Below are 21,295 nucleotides of genomic sequence, written 5' to 3'. Positions count from 1 at the left end.
TGCCGCACCATAGCTGCACACACTTGCCGCACCAAAGCCGCACATAGTTGTGGCACCATAGCCGTTAGCTTCCTGGTTTATATTTAAATAAGTACAAAGGTATAAATAGAAAAATTTGAAAAATCACATGAGTCATTCTTTTGATTTTTGGTACCTGCATTATGCAATGACCTTTTGAATTCATTTGGTGATGATCATGAAATAAGTCTTAATCTTGAAAAAGAATTACCTTGTCAGCATCAAATGAAAATTATTGTTCCAGGACACATGAAGTAAATATATAAAGCTATAGATACATGTACCTGCATTTAAGTGTTTGTGACATAAAATGATTATAAACCAATAAAAACAATTAATATATTATATTGCTTAAATTTCACCAACAAACCTTATCAAATCCAAAACACTATCAGACTACATCCACTTGTAACTTATCATAAATCCAATGGAAGAAGTTTCTATACTATTGGGCCCTGTTCCTCTGTCCTTCATACACCACAACCTCTTGAATCAATGTTGAATTGAAGGTCAACTGATTTTAACCTTTGCAAAGGATTATGGGAGTACCCATAATTCTTTATTATACTGCCGCAATATAGCAGCAATATTGCCGCAATATTGCCGCAACCTTCCTAAAGTTTTCTGTGTAGGATGCTCCTAGTACATTTTGCGGCACTATTCCTGCACACAGGTTTTTAGGTCATCTGACCCGAAGGGTCAGGATGACCTATTGTCATCATGCACCGTCCGTCGTCGTGCGCCGTGCGCCGTGCGCCGTCCGCCGTCCGCCGTGCGCCGTCCGCCGTGCGCCGTGCGCCGTGCGTAAACTTTTTATTCAAACGACTTCTTCTCAATAACCGGAAGGCCCAGGGTACTCATATTTGGCCTGTAGGTTGCTGGGATGGAGGGCTACCAAGTTTGTTCAAATGAATGACCTTGACCTTCATTCAAGGTCACAGGGGTCAAAAAGGCTAAAATCTTTAAACAACTTCTTCTCAAGAACCAGAAGGCCCAGGGTACTGATATTTGCCCTGTAGGATGCTGGGATGAAGGGCTACCAAGTTTGTTCAAATAAATGACCTTGACCTTCATTCAAGGTCACAGGGGTCAAATAGGCTAAAATCCTTTAAACAACTTCTTGTGAATAACTAAGAGGCCTAGAGACCTGATATTAGGCCTGTGGCATGCTGGGATGAAGGGCTACCAAGTTTGTTCAAATAAATGACCTTGACCTTCATTCAAGGTCACGAGGGTCAAAAAGGCTAAAATCTTTAAACAACTTCTTCTCAAGAACCAGAAGGCCCAGGGTACTGATATTTGGCCTGTAGGATGCTGGGATGAAGGGCTACCAAGTTTGTTCAAATAAATGACCTTGACCTTCATTCAAGGTCACAGGGGTCAAATAGGCTAAAATCCTTTAAAACAACTTCTTGTGAATAACTCAGAGGCCTAGAGACCTGATATTAGGCCTGTGGCATGCTGGGATGAAGGGCTACCAAGTTTGTTCAAATAAATGACCTTGACCTTCATTCAAGGTCACAGGGGTCAAAAAGGCTAAAATCTTTAAACAACTTCTTCTCAAGAACCAGAAGGCCCAGGGTACTGATATTTGGCCTGTAGGATGCTGGGATGAAGGGCTACCAAGTTTGTTCAAATAAATGACCTTGACCTTCATTCAAGGTCACAGGAGTCAAATAGGCTAAAATCCTTTAAAACAACTTCTTGTGAATAACTAAGAGGCCTAGAGACCTGATATTAGGCCTGTGGCATGCTGGGATGAAGGGCTACCAAGTTTGTTCAAATAAATGACCTTGACCTTCATTCAAGGTCACGAGGGTCAAAAAGGCTAAAATCTTTAAACAACTTCTTCTCAAGAACCAGAAGGAGCCCAGGGAAACTGATATTTATGGCCTGTAGGGAGGCTAGGGATGTAAGGGCTAAAATACCAAGTTTGCTTCAAAATAAATGACCTGTAAAACTCTTCAACACAAGGGTCACCAGGGGATCAGCAAATATGTAACTGTGTCTGAAGAGCCTTTAAACAACTTCTATGGTGCAAATACACTAAGAGTTGCCTCAGAGACCTGATATTAGGCCTGTGGCACTGGCTGGTATGAAGGTAGCTTCCAAGTTTTGTATCAAATGAAATTGTACCTATGAAACTTCATTCAAGGTCAACGAATGGTTCAAAAATGGCTAAAAATAATATAAAACAACTTCTTCATCAAGAACCAGAAGGCCCAGGGTACTGATATTTGGCCTGTAAGGATGCCTGGGATGAAGGTCTACCAAGTTTTGTTCAAATAAATGACCTTGACCTTCATTCAAGGTCACAGGGGTCAAATAGGCTAAAATCCTTTTAAACAAATTCTTGTGAATAACTAAGAGGCCTAGAGACCTGATATTAGGCCTGTGGCATGCTCTGATGAAGGGCTACCAAGTTTGTTCAAATAAATGACCTTGACCTTCATTCAAGGTCACGAGGGTCAAAAAGGCTAAAAATCTTTAAACAACTTCTTCTCAAGAACCAGAAGGCCCAGGGTACTGATATTTGGCCTGTAGGATGCTGGGATGAAGGGCTACCAAGTTTGTTCAAATAAATGACCTTGACCTTCATTCAAGGTCACAGGGGTCAAATAGGCTAAAATCCTTTAAACAACTTCTTGTGAATAACTAAGAGGCCTAGAGACCTGATATTAGGCCCGTGGCATGCTGGGATGAAGGGCTACCAAGTTTGTTCAAATGAATGACCTTGATCTTCATTCAAGGTCACAGGGGTCAAATAGGCTAAAATCTTTTAAATGACTTCTTCTTAAGAACCAGAAGGCCCAGGGTACTGATATTGGGCATGTAGGATGCTGGGATGAAGGGCTATCAAGTTTATTCAAATGAATGACCTTGATCTTCATTTAAGGTCACGGGCGGCAAATAGACTAAAATCTTTAAATGACGTCTTCTCAAGAACCAGAAGGCCCAGGGTACTGATATTGAGCATGTGGCATGCTGGTAGCATGCTGGGATGAAGGGCTACCAAGTTTGTTCAAATGAATTACCTTGACCTTCAATCAAGGTCACAGAGGTCAAATAGGCTAAAATCTTTAAACGACTATGTTGTATTGTACTAATAGTCAGATGACCGTTAAGGCCCATGGGCCTCTTGTTAAAGAAAAGTTTCTTGCACGAAAGCCGCAATATTGCCGCAATATAGCTGCAACAAAATGTTAGTGCGGCAATAGTGCCAGAACGGTGCGGCTATCCGCACTAACCTGCTCAATTGCTGCAATAACTTGCTGCACACAGATCAGTGTGCCGCAATATAGCTGCTATATTGCAGCAATATTGCTGCACACTTAAGCTTTCTGTAAGGGTTATCATATCAGTATCAAAACTATTATAGACAGATTTTACATGTATAGCTTCATTTTTAAAAAGAATATATTTATGATAAAACTTAAAGATGCTCCACCGCCGACAGAGCATAAATGATGTTAATCATTTGAACAATAATTGGTGTTTAATCGTGCATATATATGCCTAATTAACACAAAAATAATATAAAATAATTTATTTCGGCTTTGGTGCATGCGCAATCAGTACTTTATTCCATATAGGATATAGTGTCACGGAATTTTTTCGGGATGCAATTAATTATTTTTCATATTTTTAATTTGTAGTAAAATTATAAGCTCAAACTTTTCAATGGTGGGAATGGTGTAAAGTAAGTAACTTTTGTAACTGGAGAAAAATACTAAATCGTCTACTCCTGTTTTTTTATAGTGAAAAAATACCATTTGTCAGCGGTGGAGCATCTTTAATATTTTTAAGTGTTGACTAATGATTGAATGGCTGCTTATCATACTGATTGTTGGAAAAATTGTTGACGTTAATATTCACACAGAATTCTATCAATATATGTATATCTATATATCATATATTTTTAATAAATGGTTATTCTATGACAGAAGAGTGTTTTTGGTTTATCTAAAATATGAAGAATTTCATTTTATATTTGTAAAGAAGATCAATGTTTATGTTTGAAAATTTGAACTGTGATGTACAATATATTATTAGGTCCTATAGTAATCATGGGTCTTGCAGTATGCATGGATGAAGGGCTACCAATTTTGTTCAAATAAATGACTTCAAATGAATGACTTTGACTGTCATTGAGGTCACAGCTTTAAATAGGCTAAAACTTTATACAGTCAAACCTCGATGTATCGAAGTTCAAGGGACCGTCAGAAAAACTTCGATACATCGAGACTTCGAATTATTCGTCGTTGAAATTAGACCGATGTTTTTTTTTTCACCATGACCAACTGTGGTAGTTGTGTACATGTCGTCTCCGTTCCGTAAACTTTATAATCATTGTACCACAAGCAAAACAAAATAAAAACGAAGAATGCAATTAATCAATCATACGTATATTATAAACAAGACTTACGTGTACTAGGCCTAACCCATGTACATGATGTACAAGTGTTCGTTTGGTGACTATCTAAGAGATGGTTAATATTACGGAATGAATATAAAAACGAAAACACGTTGTAAAAACGAACCTAAAAAGGAGGAACCGAAAGTGCTACAACACCTACAAAATACTTTGATTTAGAATGATCGATTTGCTCAAGTATTTATGCCAAAGTTGTGCAATGTAACAGTTTTGAGTAGGAGTTACTAATAATGTGGCTCGCTATTTACCGTTCCGTAAATTCTACAAACCGCTACCAATGCCGGCGCCGAACTTCAAAAACTACTAACCCTGGTATCTTTGCCGTACCTAATGAATATAAAAACGCAGCTTGTTAAAAACAAAGCTACACGGTAGTCGGCCTGATTAGGTTGATATTACATTAACTTGATGATAGTCAAGCTATGCAACCCACAAGCCTGTACATAACCCCTATTGTCCCGTGTCGAAGGCCCGTCGCTATACAGCAATAGGTGTGACATCAAGTGGCCGCGGGTAATCGTCGAACTCTCTGATCTGATACAGTTAAATTTTTATTTGAAACCATCGAGTGTCTAGTTACCATATGATTCTATATACAAATAGGTCCCAAGAAAAAATTTCGATACATCGCGAACTTCGATTCATAAAAACTTCGATTCATACATTGGTTAGTTAGTAATGTTATATAGTGAAGAAATGTCCCGGGACCGAGACCAAAAGGTTCGATACAGCGAGAAATTCGATTCATCGAAGTTCGAATCATCGAGGTTTGACTGTAATGACATCTTGTGAATTATTAGGCCTATAGCTAGGGTACTAATAATTGGGCCAGTAGCATACCAGGATGAAGGGAAGTCCTATTCAAGTGAGCTAAACTTTACAAACATTAAGGTCAAATTCATTAAATATTTTGATAAACTTCAAATAAGAGGAGTCTGTTGTCTCTGTTACTTAACAGCTGATAGAAACCTTTTTCCAAGTTTGGGGTTTCCACAAAACATCAGTTGAGATATGGTTCCTTTGTTGCAGTGTAAATACCTGAATTTGGCATACACTAACAAATTTTAGGACCATAACATATTTTATCCAATGAACATATCATAAAGAACATTAACTGAGTTTTATGTTCAGGGAACTTTCCTGTTTCTTTTATGAATATTTTGTTATGCAATATAAAAATGCTTTATTTTGGAGTTTGATATTTATACTGTTCTGATGTGGTAGAATTGAGGATAAGATGGTCAATATCAGACATTTTCTGAGGTTATTATGATATTGCATGGCATATGTATTTGATCACATATATACATGTTATGGTGCACAAATGCATTTAACATCAATATTGGCTTGCAAAACGAGTCTCAGAAAGAGATAATCTATCCATCAGTTCTGCATGGTACTCCTCTTTCATCTTACAAGTTATATTATCCTAGTTCACAATGACCTTGACCTCTACATCAAGGAAATGTAAATTAAAATTTGCATCCTCAAGGTTATAACCAGGACAGTTCAAGGACATCCTTGCAATTGCTTCACCATTGATAGAGCTGTTTAAGACATAGCAACAAATTGTGTTGTATACTAATTAAAGATTGTACATTAAAGTGAACAGTCGGGCAAGGATGGCTAAAGTCGGTAAAAATGGTGTGAATGTATCCAGTATAATTTCTTATGAAATGGAAAAATAAAATCTCTTGTCAAAATCTGTCTGCGTACGAAGAAATTAATTTAAAGTATGGGAATTCTAAAACGTCCTCCCGGCTCACTATGTCCGTGGTTACATTTCCACGCAGCCTCACTTTCAATGCTTTCAACTTTTCTTTACTTTAATGGTCAGAACTGGGAAACTAAGCAGAACTTGAACGTCATATTATTATGTGAGAACTTTTGGAAGGCCAATGAACGCATTTAGACTGGTTTTCTTTGCCCGACTATTCACTTTAATCACTTGGAGGGAAGTTCATCAGTGCATCATTTGTACTGAATTCAATAGTTTGGCCTTGACCCAAAGTTCAGAGGTCAACTAATAGCAATTTTAAGTATTCAGTAGAAACACCAAGGTTAAGCTGATGCTATACATAGTCCCCTTGCTTTAGAACTATATATGGATGTCAAATTGGAGGGACTGTCATTTATACATGTACATTGTAGAAGGTATTTTGTGCGGGCATTAGTCTTGTAGGTAGAAATGTTACAAGGTTTACAATGTTTATAAGGTACAAATCATTCCTATCTGTTCCAATTCAATACTTTTTAAGGAGTTTCATGAGGTGGTAAATACTGCCAAGACAAAGGGTATTTTCAGCTAAGGAGTAGTGATAAAGGTATTGACATCCAATGATTAAGATATAAATGTATTGATACACGTAACGGTATAGAGATCTACCGTCTGGGAAGTCTGATAAGGTGTAATATAATTACGTTTGATTTGGTGACGAGACTTCCTGGTATGGAAGGGGAACCCCCTACTACCTGGATACAGGTATAACAAAACCGATGGTGACTGGCACGTATCCCAACTATTTATAGGTATACCTATACACCCTGGGACAGGAGCCATATCTGTATGCCAATTATTGAAGCATTCATAATATATGTACCACATATTTGGTGTGGTACATCATCAAGTTTCCTCACAAAAAGAAATTATTCTGAGAATTAGCTAAAAGATATATTTATTCCTCGCTGCACCAGTATGATATAACTAGATATGTTCCCATTCTTTATATTATACTCATTAGTATTGTAACGTGTTTGTTGACTTCGTAGTACAACCAGTCTATCATATACACATAAAATATTTTATCTTTTTGTCTCTAGTTTTATTTATGCAGTAACAAAACAGGCAAGGTGACACAATAAACAAACATTAGGATGTATATACATTGACTTTGTAGTAGTATGTATTTTCTATTTCCATATTAAAGAGTTATCTGTCCTTTTGGCTTGGTTAAAGTTATGACACATAATTTGTGCTCACATATTAAACATCAAAATTGATACTAAAATGCACAAGGGCAGATAAATCTAATATTTTAATATGGTTTGTTATGATACATAATTAGTACTCATATAATAAACATCAAAATTGATACTTGAAGATCCACAAGGGGAGATAAATCTGTAATTTGTTATTATGAAGACAGTTAATTTAGGTCATTTCTGTGATCAAGGACATGTATACTTAGTTATTTATTCCTACCCAGTATATGGTTAAGGTATTTGTTGTATATTTTGATGGTTTCATTTTTCATTTATTTCAGATATTTTTGTTTGTTTTTTTATTTATTTTTTTAAGAATTTAGTTCAATAACATTATGTTTTCTGACCTATTTTGTCTGAATGTTGATATTTAGGCACAACCACTAGTATTCCTACTACAACCCCAGGTAGGTACTGTCATAAGTTCCTCGTTAATCTACCTGAACCTTTGTGTACTTATAATTACAGGTATGACATTGGACATAGAACATAGTTGAGCCATATAGGCCAGAATTCAAAGTTGGATCCCTAATATAAATTTTGATATTTTTTCTAATTTCATGTTTATATTATATCTCTCTTGAACATAAATGAAATAGGAATGTGTATTGATTTTAAAGAAAATTATTATTTTAGTAATGCTTTTTTAGCGAATTGAGATATCAAAAGGCTCAACAAAATTAGAGGGAGATGAATTGTTGCATTTGATTGAAGGCTCAGCTGTGTTCTTTGTACAATTTGTCAAATCCTGGAAATTATGCTTCATCCTTTGTTTAAGTACAAGTTTCCTTGTTACAAATCCACAGTTATATGTATACAAGCTTTATATGTGACACCTTGTCTATTGGGAGGGGGCTGGGTTAATTAAGGAATTATCTTTCTCAAGGTAAACTTATTTGCACTGCATCCTTGTGAATATTAGGCTCTATAAAACATCTTCCGAGAGGAATAGTCATCATTCATTAGCTAGCTTTTATAAGTTGACAAAGTTAACCTTGAAATATGAATTTATTTAATTTAGAAAACTTTTCAAATATAAGTATCCTAAATTGAATATATTCCCAATTCATCATTAGATAATCTGTAAAGACTCTTGCATAATATATTTTATTATATAAATTCTCTAAAATAAATTGAATAGGTAATAAGATATGGTCTTAATCGGTTACCCCTAGAATTTTATAATGGACTTTTGGATTCTCAAAACAGAAGAGTCCATTACCTAATCTTTGGGGGTAAATAAGTTATATATGACACGTCTGTACTGCTGATCTGCTTTAAGTTGAACCTATCCTGCATTTTCTTAAAGATATTGAGATTGACAAATAAAATTCTTAAGTGTGTTTTTTTATAAAAGATTATCATAAGAAATTATTATCTATTCTCTGAATTAACAAGATGTTTCAGTTATATCCATTATGTATTTTATTCTGTTTGTTTGGAATCTGTTGAATTACTAATATCATTTTCTCTACATATAAAATATATGGAGTGCTGTAGTGTATACGTATATATTATCATAAGTACATGTATTATCTTAAGTTGATAAGTAATTATTATTAATTTCGTTACTTAAGTATTTTAAATATGCTGAGTTATCTTCTGTTTGACGGAGTTGTTGTTTTGGTCCTTGAGATGTTTTAAGGATACCATGCTTTGTTTTGGCAAAGTATTGACATCATGATGGCTCTGAAATTCAATTTTCAGATATGACCGTCATATTTTCTCAAGGGCAGATAACTCTATCTATAAACAAGACTCAACATTTCTACATACATGTATATATACAAGGTCTCTGTTGATGATTTTGAATCAGCATGAGGCTTATACATAACCTATGATATATAGTCAAGACAATATTTCGTCTTTGCATATTACAGAGTTACTTCCCTTGCAGGTAGATAATCATTGTGACGTCATTATTTAGTGAAGTAAACTCACTTTTTATGGTTAAAGAAAGAGTCAATTAGCCCAATAATAGTCTTTATGATTTTTCTGACCTATTTTGTCTGAATGTTGATATTTAGGCACAACCACTAGTATTCCTACAACCACCCCAGGTAGGTACTGTCATAAGTTCCTCGTTAATCTACCTGAACCTTTGTGTACTTATAATTACAGGTATGACATTGGACATAGAACATAGTTGAGCCATATAGGTCAGAATTCCTAACAGTGAAATTTCTTTAGAGAATGTTTGGTATCATTAGATTTGAATGAATGTTCGTATTCCTATCTTGAAAATCAATGAAATAGAAATATGGCATTCAAAATTTGTTTCACAGTGTTTTTACAAGCTTCGTTCATTTTGTTGAAGGTTTTGCTTATGATGTCAAATTCTATTACTTTTTTAATATATTGGATTTGAAGAAAGTGAATATTTTAGTAATGTCTTTTTTAGTGAATTAAAGTATTATAAAGGCTATTACAATCACAATAAAAACAGAAGGCGGAAAACTCTTGATTGAAGGCTCAGCTGTGTTTTTATTAGTACAATTTTGTCAAATCCTGGAAGTCATGCTTCGTCCTTTGTTGAAATATAAGTGTTCTTGCTACAAATACACAGTTATCTGTATACAAGATACATTTGTGGCACATAGTCTATATCGGAGGGGTCTGAATTAATTAAAGATGCTCCACCGCTGACAGAGCAAAAATTGATAATCGTCATTTGAACATTAATTGGTGTCTAATCGTGTATATATATGCCTAATTAACACAAAAATATATATATAAAATAATTTATTTCGCCTTTGGTGCATGTGCAATCAGTACTTCATTCCATATAGGTTATAGTGTCACAGAATTTTTTCGGGATGCAATTAATTATTTTTCATATTTTTAACTTGAAGTAAAATCAGAAGCTCAAACTTTTCAGTGGTGTGTAATGGTGTTAAGTAAGTAACTTTTGTAACTGAAGAAAAATACTTAATCGTCTGCTTCTGATTTTGATAGTGAAAAAATACCATTTGTCAGCGGTGGAGCATCTTTAAGGAATTATCTTTCTCAATTAAGATAATTAAAACTTGTTTGTGCTGCATCTCTGTAAATATTAGGATCAGTAAGATTGAATTGAATTGAGTACTCATCATTCATTATCTTTTATCAGTTATTGGAATATCATTAATTTAAAGAAAAAAATCAATTGTGATTATATTTAATTGAAAAACCTTAACTTTATTGCCATACATTTTCCCAATTCGTCATTAGATAATATGTAGACTCTTGTATCAGATAATTATATCTATAATTGCTGTAACTTAAAGTGAAGAATAAGATCTTGTCTAAATCAGTCACCTCTAGAATTTCATAATGGACTTTGTGATTTTCAAAAGAGTTCATTCCTTTTAATCCTGCTTTACCCTGAAAATATCATGATTGTTGACATAAAATTAAAAAGTGGTGTTTTAATATATAAGATTATCATAGACAGGATTATTATCTCTTCTCCAAATAAAGCAAGATGTTTCAGTTATATCCATTATGTATTTTATTCTGTTTGTTTGGAATCTGTTGAATTACTAACATCATTCCCTCTACATATAAAATATACGGAGTGGCTGTATTTTATACGACGGTATTAATCTTGAGATGATAAGTAAGTATTTCTTAACTTAAGTATTTTAAAAATGCAGAGGTATTTTTGGTTTAAAGAAGTTGTTATTTTGGTCCTTGAGGTGTTTGTAAGGAGATTATGATGGCAACTAATTTTTTTAGTAATGTTCTTTATTAGTGAATTGAGATACCAATTAAAGCTACTACAAATCAAGATAAAATACTGAGGTAGGAAACCTCTGTGATCAAAGGCTGATTTGTGGTTTTAGTACAAGATATTCCAAATCCTATGTGAAATAAAAGCCTCTTCCTTTTGTTTTTAATATTATCATATATATAACTAACTGTAACTTAAAGTGAAGGTATAAGATATTTATTTTAAAATCAATCACCCCTAGAATTTTCATAATGTAACTCTGCAATTATATTCAGAAGAGTTTTTCATTCCGTAATCTTGAGGGGGTAAATAAGCAGGGGGGGGTAGATGACATGTACTTGTACTGCTGACTCTGCTTTCTAATGTGTGAATCTCTTCCCTGCTTTTTTTTCCTGAAGAAATGACATTAATTTTGACAAGAATTATTTAAGTTGTGTTATTAGTTATCGCAGATACAAAATTAACAAGATTGTCTCAGTTATATCCATTATGTGTTTCATCCTGTTTGTTTGGAATCTGTTGAATTACTTATATCTTTTTCCTCTACATATAAAATATAGGGAGTGCTGTTTTTTATGATACAAGTATATATTATAAGTGTTATTTAGAGATGATAAGTAAGTATGCAGACAGATATGTCTTTGGTTAGAAGGAGTTGTTGTGTTGGTCCATTGAAGTATTGGTAAGGAGATCATGCATTTTTTTCTGGCAAAAATCGTGACGTTTGCTCTCAAAGACCAATTTTAAATATGACTGTCAAATGTTCCCAAGGCAGATAACTCTGCCTTTAAACAAGACATTAATATTGCTAATTGTATTACAAGGTCTTTATTGACGGGTGTGACATCTAGGATGAAGCTTATATAACCTATGATGATCGAGACATTATTTCGTCTTTTGCGTGATTACAGAGTTACCTCCCTTGTGAGTAGGTATCCATTGTGGCTTTATTATTTTGTGAGCGAAACATATTTGGTTTTCTTTAAAAAGTATCATGTTACACTCGCAAACCTTTCAATCAATATCTACCCGCAAGGACAGATAACTTTGTACTATGTAAAAACAGAATAGGTCTACAGTTTGGTGTCTCTGGAACTTCATGATAAAAAGGAACATATTTGTTAGTGTGTCCAACATTTGATCACCCGGATTCCCTACTGTTGGATCCCCAGTTTGAGGCCTCTATTGGGCTTCTTTGTCATACATTGGTTCACTTGTTTTACTCCACGTTTCCAAGCTTTCCACACCACTTACACTTGACAACCCATCCTGTCTGTAAACAAGCAAACAAAACACGTTCTTGTTCAGTGATCGATTATGTCATTATGAGTTCGTAATCACATGACCTCGATTCCCTAGCTGCTACATTTATGATTTATCAACCCATGTCATATGTCATAAGTTGATGACACCTAACCTATTGCAATAATAATGTCTGAGTCAAAAGATATTCAAGATAATAGTGCCAATTACATTAAGTATTAAACACAGGTACTTTAGGGATTTGCTGACTTCTCCCAATCACTGACACATATATAGTCTATCAGCAGACGTATCATTTTACTATATAGTTAGGTTATATATGTCACAGCATTGAGTTGCTTTGAGTTGACAATTTATGGATTATGAATGCCATGTGGAAGAGAGGTAATTACATTCAATGGTACCTGCTAGACAGTATTTCCATGTCTTTGTCTGCGATTGGTTTTCGTAACAGCCAACTGAAAACACAGTTCAAAGTTCATATCTTCAGATAACGATTTTATTGGAATATTTTAAATGAGTTTGTTGAATGAATGAATAAATTATCATAATTTCAAAGTAACTAAAATAAAACATCATATTATCTGAAAGAGAACATATGTCACAATTCCAAAGATATTTTTGCAATAGCTATATGTATATATCAAGAATTCAGGGGAAAATTGTGACATCATAATTTTAATGTTATGAGAATCAGTTTTGAATTGCCATATGAGCTGAATTCCTTTTACATAGAGGATATTAGGGATAATTAATTATTTCATTTGTTGACTTCTAAAATCAACAGACCAAGCTGCAGAATCCCATCCCCATATCACAAGTAGGTCCACATTCAGTCCGGTTGAAATTTAATTCCACTTTAATTCAAATTCAAGTTTTGTTGAATTTTTATTTTAATTTTCATTTTGTTTATTTTTATTCATTTGTGATAGTTATTTAAGTTTTGTTTTTCTTTCAGCACAATATGTTTACTTAATTTCAATAAATTTGTAATTATTGCTTATACATATTGTACCAGTTGATAATCTCATATGTTGTTACTGCTTGTGAAAAAAATATGTTAAAAAGAAGGTCTCATTACACATCATATAATGCTTGTAATTGGATAGAACTAGACATAATTGCTTCATTATCTAACACTAATAGTGTAATTTTATGAAATCACTGATGCATCATTATATTCACATGAACCCTGTATACTACTGACTACTAACATATAAGCATGCAAGTCGTAACCATATCACCTCCATTTTGCTATGGTGCTACAGTTCCATTTCTTCTCTCTTGTTTCTACTTTTATTTAGCAACTTTTCAATAAGCAATAGTAATTCAACTGGGGCACTGAGGTCTAAACAACATTTTTACATTTAAATAGGACTTAAATCTATTAAAGGACTTCCCAATTAACTCAGAAACTGTAATTTATGGTCAGGAGAAGAACTACTGATGCTGATCCATGACCTTGACCTTCATTTAAATTAAATGTAACTTGGCTGGATGTTATTCTTCCCATTACAACCTCCATCAGGTTGGTGATGCTGGCAGACCAATTAGGTCATCATTTTCAAATGATTGTAGTCATTTACCTGTAAATCATTTTCATTTTCTGCTAATTAGTATCAACATGTTTTCCCCAATGTTATTTTCATAGTTATTCTAGTAGTAAATTAGTCATTTCCTTGTTTTAAATTAAATTATTACCAAAACATTTTTTTTCTCAATTACTCATCAAATTTTTTTTGCAACTTTGACTTTTTTTCTTCTGTACTTTCAGTTTGTTTCTTTCATTTTGTTTTCTAAATTAGCACCGACAACACCATCTACGACACAGACGACGACCCAAACCCCTGGTGTTGGACATACATCTACTAACACTCAAGCTTCTACTAACCATACAAGTCTATCCTCTACATCTGCTGCTCCCCCGACCAAAAGCCCGTCCTCGGACTGGCAAACCCCTGTTATTGGTAGTGCGTCGGCTGTGGTAGTTATCATAATACTGGTGATAATCGTAGTAGTCTGCCGGAAGAAACATAAGACGAAAAAACCAAAATCTGGGTCAGGGCTGGCAGCAGTTGGCAAAGGACAAGTCAATGCTGCCTTTGACAATTCTGGTGGGAAAAATGATGACTTCCAGGAGCGTGGTCAAAACAAAAGTGCTCAAGAACAATTTAACAATCCTAGATATTCAGAGGCTGATCATCGGGTTTCATACAATCCACCAAACTCTGCCTATAGCGGCTATAGCACTGGCGGAGAAAACCCTTCCTTTAAATCAGAAATGACGAGTCCTAGGCCCTCTGTTAATTATTCTTCAAAACAATCTACCGAGGAGCAGTTCTGGGAGGAAAAATTATAACTACAAATATAAAAATGGTAAATCAAAGAATAAAAAAGTCATTCAGTGAAATAAAGGTAAAAAAAGAATACATAAAGTGTGATTATTCGACATTTTTTTTCTAAATAGAATTCTTGGAATTTGTTACTTTGGTATCTATTCATTCTTGACCACTGCTTACTACAATGCCTCATACACTCATTGCAAAATATCTTTCTAAAGATTAACAAGAGCCTCTTAACCTTTATTGTCTTAATTAGTCTGTTTTATGGTTCACTATTAGTAATTAGAATTTTTCCTCATTCTGTAGGTCCACCTACTACTACCACTCCGACTACCACTACCACTCCAACTACCACTACTACCACTCCGACCACTACTACCACTCCGACTACCACTACCACTCCAACTACTACTACTACCACTCCGACCACTAGTACCACTCCGACTACCACTACCACTCCGACTACCACTGCCAATCCGACTACTACTACCACTCTGACTACCACTACTAACACCAGTCCAGCTACCACCACTGTACCTATCATTACAAATCAAACGTCCAAGTTAACTGATGAAGAGATAGGGGCCATCATAGGAGGGACTTTAGGAGGCATCTTACTTCTCTGTTGTATTGGACTTGCAATCTTCTACTTTTATCGTGTGCACAACAAAGATGCCCCAACAAAGGATAGACAGAAAAGGAATGCGATGGAAAAGAGAGACAGAAATAGGCCTCAACAGAATCCGAGGGATTCTTTCGGACGGATTGAAGCAACGCGAGCAGAACGCTACCACTCCAAAGAAAGCACATGGCAGACTTACCACAACCCAGCCTTCCAACATAATCCTTACAATGGCTACTCCCGACAACACCACAACAAGAGGAAAAGGTCAAACGATCACTATATCAGCTCTGAGAGTTACAGAGGTCAAAGGTCAGACCCTTATAGACAAAACGGCAACCCATACAGTCAAGGAGGTCAAAGGTCAGACCCTTATAGACACACCGGTAACCCATACAGTCAAGGAGGCTATAGGACAGCCCCTCGTGTGTACCATGATAACAGAATGGCTCAGAGGGTGTATTATCCGGGTGGTCAAACGTATGGTGGCCAAAACATTTATCCAGACCTTGCTCATCGCAATGATGGGTACATGTATTATTAAAATGGTCTGCACTGTGTTGGAATACCAAACTGAATTCCTGGGATATACATCTACCATTGGATAATTATTATAATCTTGGACTAAACTTCAATATGCAAGGAAGGAACTGGAAATACATATATATTCATATCAGAATTGACTCTCTATTGTGATATAAGGGAAGTGCCATGGAAGTTGAGAGCTGAGATGTTGTGCCTCATTCTTTTGTTTGATGATATATGTGTTAAGACTAAGAAAAAGTGTTCAGCATTTTCCATACAGATTCTACTCTGAACTATTGTATTTATACTATTTTGATCTCAGAGAAATCAAAATTTGTTCCCAAAAGAACATAAATGTGATATTGACATAAGATATATATGCCAGATATGTAGCTTTACTGAAACCCAAGAAGAAAGAGTTTTCCTGGATTAACACCTGGTTTTAAGGTTGGACATTCAACTTGCTCTCTTGCACTTTTCATGCAGTCTATATGGTTAAGCCAAATGAGGTCAGATTTTGATAAATTTGAACTTGCAGTTTTGGCACTAAACAGAAGAACTTCAGGATATTATAGTGATGTGATATACTCAATGCACATGGATTTGTGCCCACTCAGGCACCATAATGTAGACCTGTAGACAATTTCAGTTGCGGACTTTGAAACGTGGGATATGCTTTAAACTTTATATTATAGTCACAGGATAAACTTGGAACTCCAGACTTGTTCAGTCATGGATTATATACTTGGTATAGATGGAATTGTGCTCTGGTAGTAATTGGTAGAAGATTTTTCCATCTGTATTTTTTTTTAACCGTTTTGAACGTCATGAAATCCAACATTGACTGTAAGCTTGTATCATCCGTGTCTGCGACGGCGCATCTTGATCATCTCATCTGTCCAGCATCTCTGTTGGTCATGCTTTGATTTTTAATCTTCCATTAACTTTGTTCACTAGACCTTCAGAATGTTAGCTAGATCATATATTATATATTTTTCTAAACCTCTTAGTGTTTGAAATCATAATTCAGTTTTTCTCATCATGATTTTATTTTAACCTAAAAATAACCAACTGAAAGTATCTCCATAATGTCATTAACCTTTTACTAGATTCAAACTCTGCATTGTGTTCTGTGAAGAATATACTGCATGTTTTGTTTTCCTGATAGAATAGAAGCTAATACATTAAATCCTACCTGAGTTATATGCATCAGTGATATACAGTTGATCCTTGTTATCTCAACACCATTATTGCAACCTGGGAGTTCCAACCAGTCTAATTCAGGGTATTTTATTGGTTATAACTTAAACAACATCACAACATATGATATAATAAAATTTGAACTTGCTATACATGTATACAGCAGGATTTTCCGTAAAAGGGATATCTAGTAGTATTTGTCAGCTAAAGTATATTGTGCGACACCTAAATATCAGCTAAATGCATAAGAAGGCATATACTGTCAACCAATTTCCTTTCACGACTACTAAATTTCGCAATTTTTGATTCAAAGCATTTTTGCAGAGAATACAAATTTAGCTTCATAAAATAAAAATTGAATAGAAATACCTTTTAATTTTTTTAAAAAAAGTGCAAAAAATATGGAGCATATTTATTTCACAAGGAGAAACTTTTTCAAATTTACATTGATGGCAAAATTGGTCAAAAAAATTGGACATGAATTAAAGTCTATTTACATTATATTGGTTATAGTGCAAATTTGGATCTCCTGAAAAATTATCAATGATTAACTACGTACCCTGGTGTTCAGCCACTGTATTACTGACAACAGATTCATCTTGTTAGAATTGACTCTTGAGATAACATGGGTCCATTAGCATGTGTTTAGATGTTTCCTGTCTTGTGAGTTTTTTCATCAAAGTTTTAAACTAACATAAGTGTTGAAAGAATGTCTGGAAGTCTGGATGTATACTTTCGTGGGCAATATTTGATGTTTTTAGAGTAATGCAATGCAATTCTGAATATCTCTATGTACTTTACAACTTCTAGAATATGGAAGCATTTATAAAGCTTTCCATGTCAAAACTATTTTCATAAGATATTAAATCCATAGATCATAGAGATTGAAATTATAATGAGATCATATATTTATAGTTTCATTGATTATTGTGTTTCCGGTAATTGTTATTATAAATAACAATTAATTTCATTGCCCCTAATTGATACATTTTTCCCAATCAAAATTATAGTACAACAGGGTAATGAGTTGTGATTATCATTCTTGAAAGATTTTAAAGCATTTTTTGTTCTGTCAGACTTCCCAATTTTAATTTTTTTTTTTTTAAATTGTTTGTTGAAATCCTTTAATCTTGAAAACTTTTTTAAATATATATATATACACATAAGTGCTTACATATGTTTTATTAAAATCAATTGTTGTGATTTTTTTTTTATTGTGTTTTCATATTATGATTGTGAAGCAATACCTGTCTCAATAGACACCATATATAAATATATACGTATGTAAATACATATCAGAATTATATAATTGTATGTAAATGTTTTTGCCAGGCCTGTGTCCAAGACACAATTAATACTCTGGCGTTATTGTATTAGTTTGGCGAGTTTTTTAAAAGCTGAAAGCTTACATAAACTAAGATATACTTCATGTTGCAGTGTGATCAAATATGATGATGTACACAACAAATTTCAGGCACACTTTCGATGGAAAAATGCTTAACGTATGTTTTGCTGATTTTCAAAAAAAATTTGTAGTTTAGTCCATCATATCCGCAATAGCCTTCTGGAAAACAATTTCATTCAAAGTTATGTGGTTTTAGGCCAACTTTGATACATGTGGATACATATTGCATGGATTGTCATTTTAATTTGTATTTTACTCAGTTCAGTGTATCTACCGAAAAACTTGATTGTGTTGATAGAAATTGCTCTTCAGGATCATGATCAGTTCAGTAAAACATTACTTACAGTACATTTTCTGACCTGAAGCAAACCAGAAATTTGTGTTTGGCACCCTTATGTGGTTTCCTCACACTGTACTGAAGATCAGTAAAAATACAAACTCAAGACAAAATGTCTTCAGGTAAATTTGACCTAATTTATCAAGGCTTGAATTTACCTGAATATATGTTGCCTGTGTGTTAGAGACAATCAAGCAGACTTCAACTTTGAACCTTAATCACTATTTCATGTTCAAATATATCACAAATTATTAACAAATAGTAAATATAGCAAAAGGTTTGAAAATTCATGAAGTTTTCCTGTTTGATTAATGTAACTATTTGAAGGATGACAACCCTTAGATTTAATTGAGTTTTATCATCAATGTGACATACATCTAATGTGATTGGTTCAAGTATTACTCTGTATTTAAGATACAAATATAATTTCTTTCATAGCAAAAAAGGAGAATGGAATTAACTGCAATAGCAATCCAGTAATGATTTAAGAGATTTAATTGAAATACAAATGTACAATCATTTTAAATATATATATATCAGTAAAATTGCTGTTGAGGAGCATTAAGTGTACATAATTGTAAAAACATTCCAAGAAACATATCAAAAAATTCACTATCTTTATTATATATTTTTATTCCGGACTCTACCTTACATACATTAGTGTTCCTGTAACTGATATACTGTATCAAGTATGTACTTAAATAAAATTTACTTTATAAAGTGACCCAAGGTGTACTAGCACTTATTTCACATTTCATATTTATAAGTTTTCAAGTGTCCTTCACTGAGAATTATGTTGATGAAGGAAAATATGAGATTGCGTTATGCAGCCATGTCTTACCTGGTCTACTCTTACGGACTTCCTGTGTACATGTATTATACTACAGCTTGGCTGCAGACTCTATCTAAATATAGACATTGTTTATTAATTAAACAGTATATAATCTGTTAGTATGCTGCATTATTATTATCAGAAAAATATTCCAAAAATGAAAACTCGATAAACTACAGAATCTGAATTTTGATATGTTGTAAAATGACCTTAATGGTTGATTATTTGTGCAGAAGTCTATAACTATCCTGATCTGTTTGACTGGACACACAGATAGTTACATGTCAGTTTTGTTAGCTTTATGTATACCACCAAGAAAATAATAAATAAGCATATGATGACATACATGTTATATACATGTAGATGTTCATGTAAGATCGATGTGGGTCTTTACCTAGTCTAAGTACTTATATTGCCTGTTGATATTTTGTGTACCTGAAGATCGACTGGTGTCATTTACTGAAGGAAGAGAAACACATAGTTAATTCATCCACCCTGGAGATACATTTGAGCTCTTCTAATTCATAGGCTGGAAGAGTTCATTATTAAATTTTAGGGGTAAATTAGGAGTTAAAGTAAACATTCCAAATTCCATAAGATGGAAAAAATTTAATGTCAAACTGATGATAAAATGATTGTAGATTGATAATATCTTCAAAAGAGTCAAACATTCAATGACATATTTGCTTTTTTGAGATTTTAGAGAAAGTATCAAGCTCAAATATCATGGAAAATCAAGAAAGATTTTTCTCTGACAGTGTCCCTCTTCACATGTCAGTCATGTCATTCAGGATTAGGGCTTATAATTGATTGTAGCATAAGGTCCCTATTTATATATAAACTGGACAATAGTGTACTGAAAAAAAGGAGGAAACAGTATGTCTGCCTCAAGAAAAAGTTTGCTCCTTTGTGACTCAACATCCTGTATAACTTGAATCATTTGTGACGTTAAAAATGTTTGCTTATTTAACTTTCATTAAATCTATGGAAGTATGTCTATACACCAATAACATCATCAGCAAGTGCAATTTTTGACATCTGAATAATGTAAATATAGATGCATCACGAAAATTATAACTATATGATGAGTAAATATTTACTTTTAAGCAGAAATATCCACATTGACAGTAACGCACATAAACCTTCAACTCAGTAAAAACAATATGTGATGTATTAAGCATTGAAGTCTCTATTTTTTAATTTCATCGAGGTATGAAAGAAATTTTGTTTGCAAACGGTGTGAATCCGCGTAGCGGATTCTCACAAAAGTTTGCAAACAAAATTTATTTCATACCCCGATGAAATTAAAAAATAGTGACTTCAATGCTTATAATTAATTTTCCAGGCTACTTTATAAAACGAAATACGTTTATATGTAACGATTCCATTATTTTTTTTCCAAGGGATTATTTTTTCCAAATCAATACGTAACGTCAATGTTTCTATTGTGACGTCACGATAAACGTCAGGTTTCCGCGCCATTCTCGGATATTTTTTTCATCGTGGAATGAAAAAAATTAATAGGCCAATCAGAAAGCCAGAAACAAAGAAAAAATTAATTATAAACTCATAAGGAAACATCATGGTATTGTAAAGACCATCTAAACCTCTGCTCTCTGGAC

General features: G+C 33.9%; 1 protein-coding gene across 1 annotated transcript; it reads left to right on the top strand.

The window, feature by feature from the left end:
- The first annotated feature begins 6,075 nt into the window (after positions 1 to 6,075).
- On the top strand, positions 6,076 to 19,566 carry LOC138313641 (uncharacterized). Its single transcript, XM_069253991.1, has 3 exons — positions 6,076 to 6,088; positions 7,810 to 7,842; positions 15,059 to 19,566. The coding sequence occupies exons 1-3, from the start codon at positions 6,076 to 6,078 to the stop codon at positions 15,916 to 15,918; spliced, it is 906 nt and encodes a 301-aa protein (XP_069110092.1). The 3' UTR covers positions 15,919 to 19,566.
- Positions 19,567 to 21,295: the final 1,729 nt, after the last annotated feature.

The sequence above is a fragment of the Argopecten irradians genome, unplaced genomic scaffold, assembly GCF_041381155.1.
Source record: "Argopecten irradians isolate NY unplaced genomic scaffold, Ai_NY scaffold_0804, whole genome shotgun sequence".
Lineage (NCBI taxonomy): Eukaryota > Metazoa > Mollusca > Bivalvia > Pectinida > Pectinidae > Argopecten > Argopecten irradians.
The sequence above is the reverse complement of the archived record's forward strand: the minus strand, read 5'-3'. Positions and strand labels throughout refer to the sequence as shown.

Excerpts from the sequence above, each read along its gene's own strand:
- LOC138313641 (XM_069253991.1), top strand. Across the intron at positions 7,843-15,058 it reads TATTCCTACTACAACCCCAG|GTCCACCTACTACTACCACT; the intron begins GTAGGTACTGTC and ends CTCATTCTGTAG.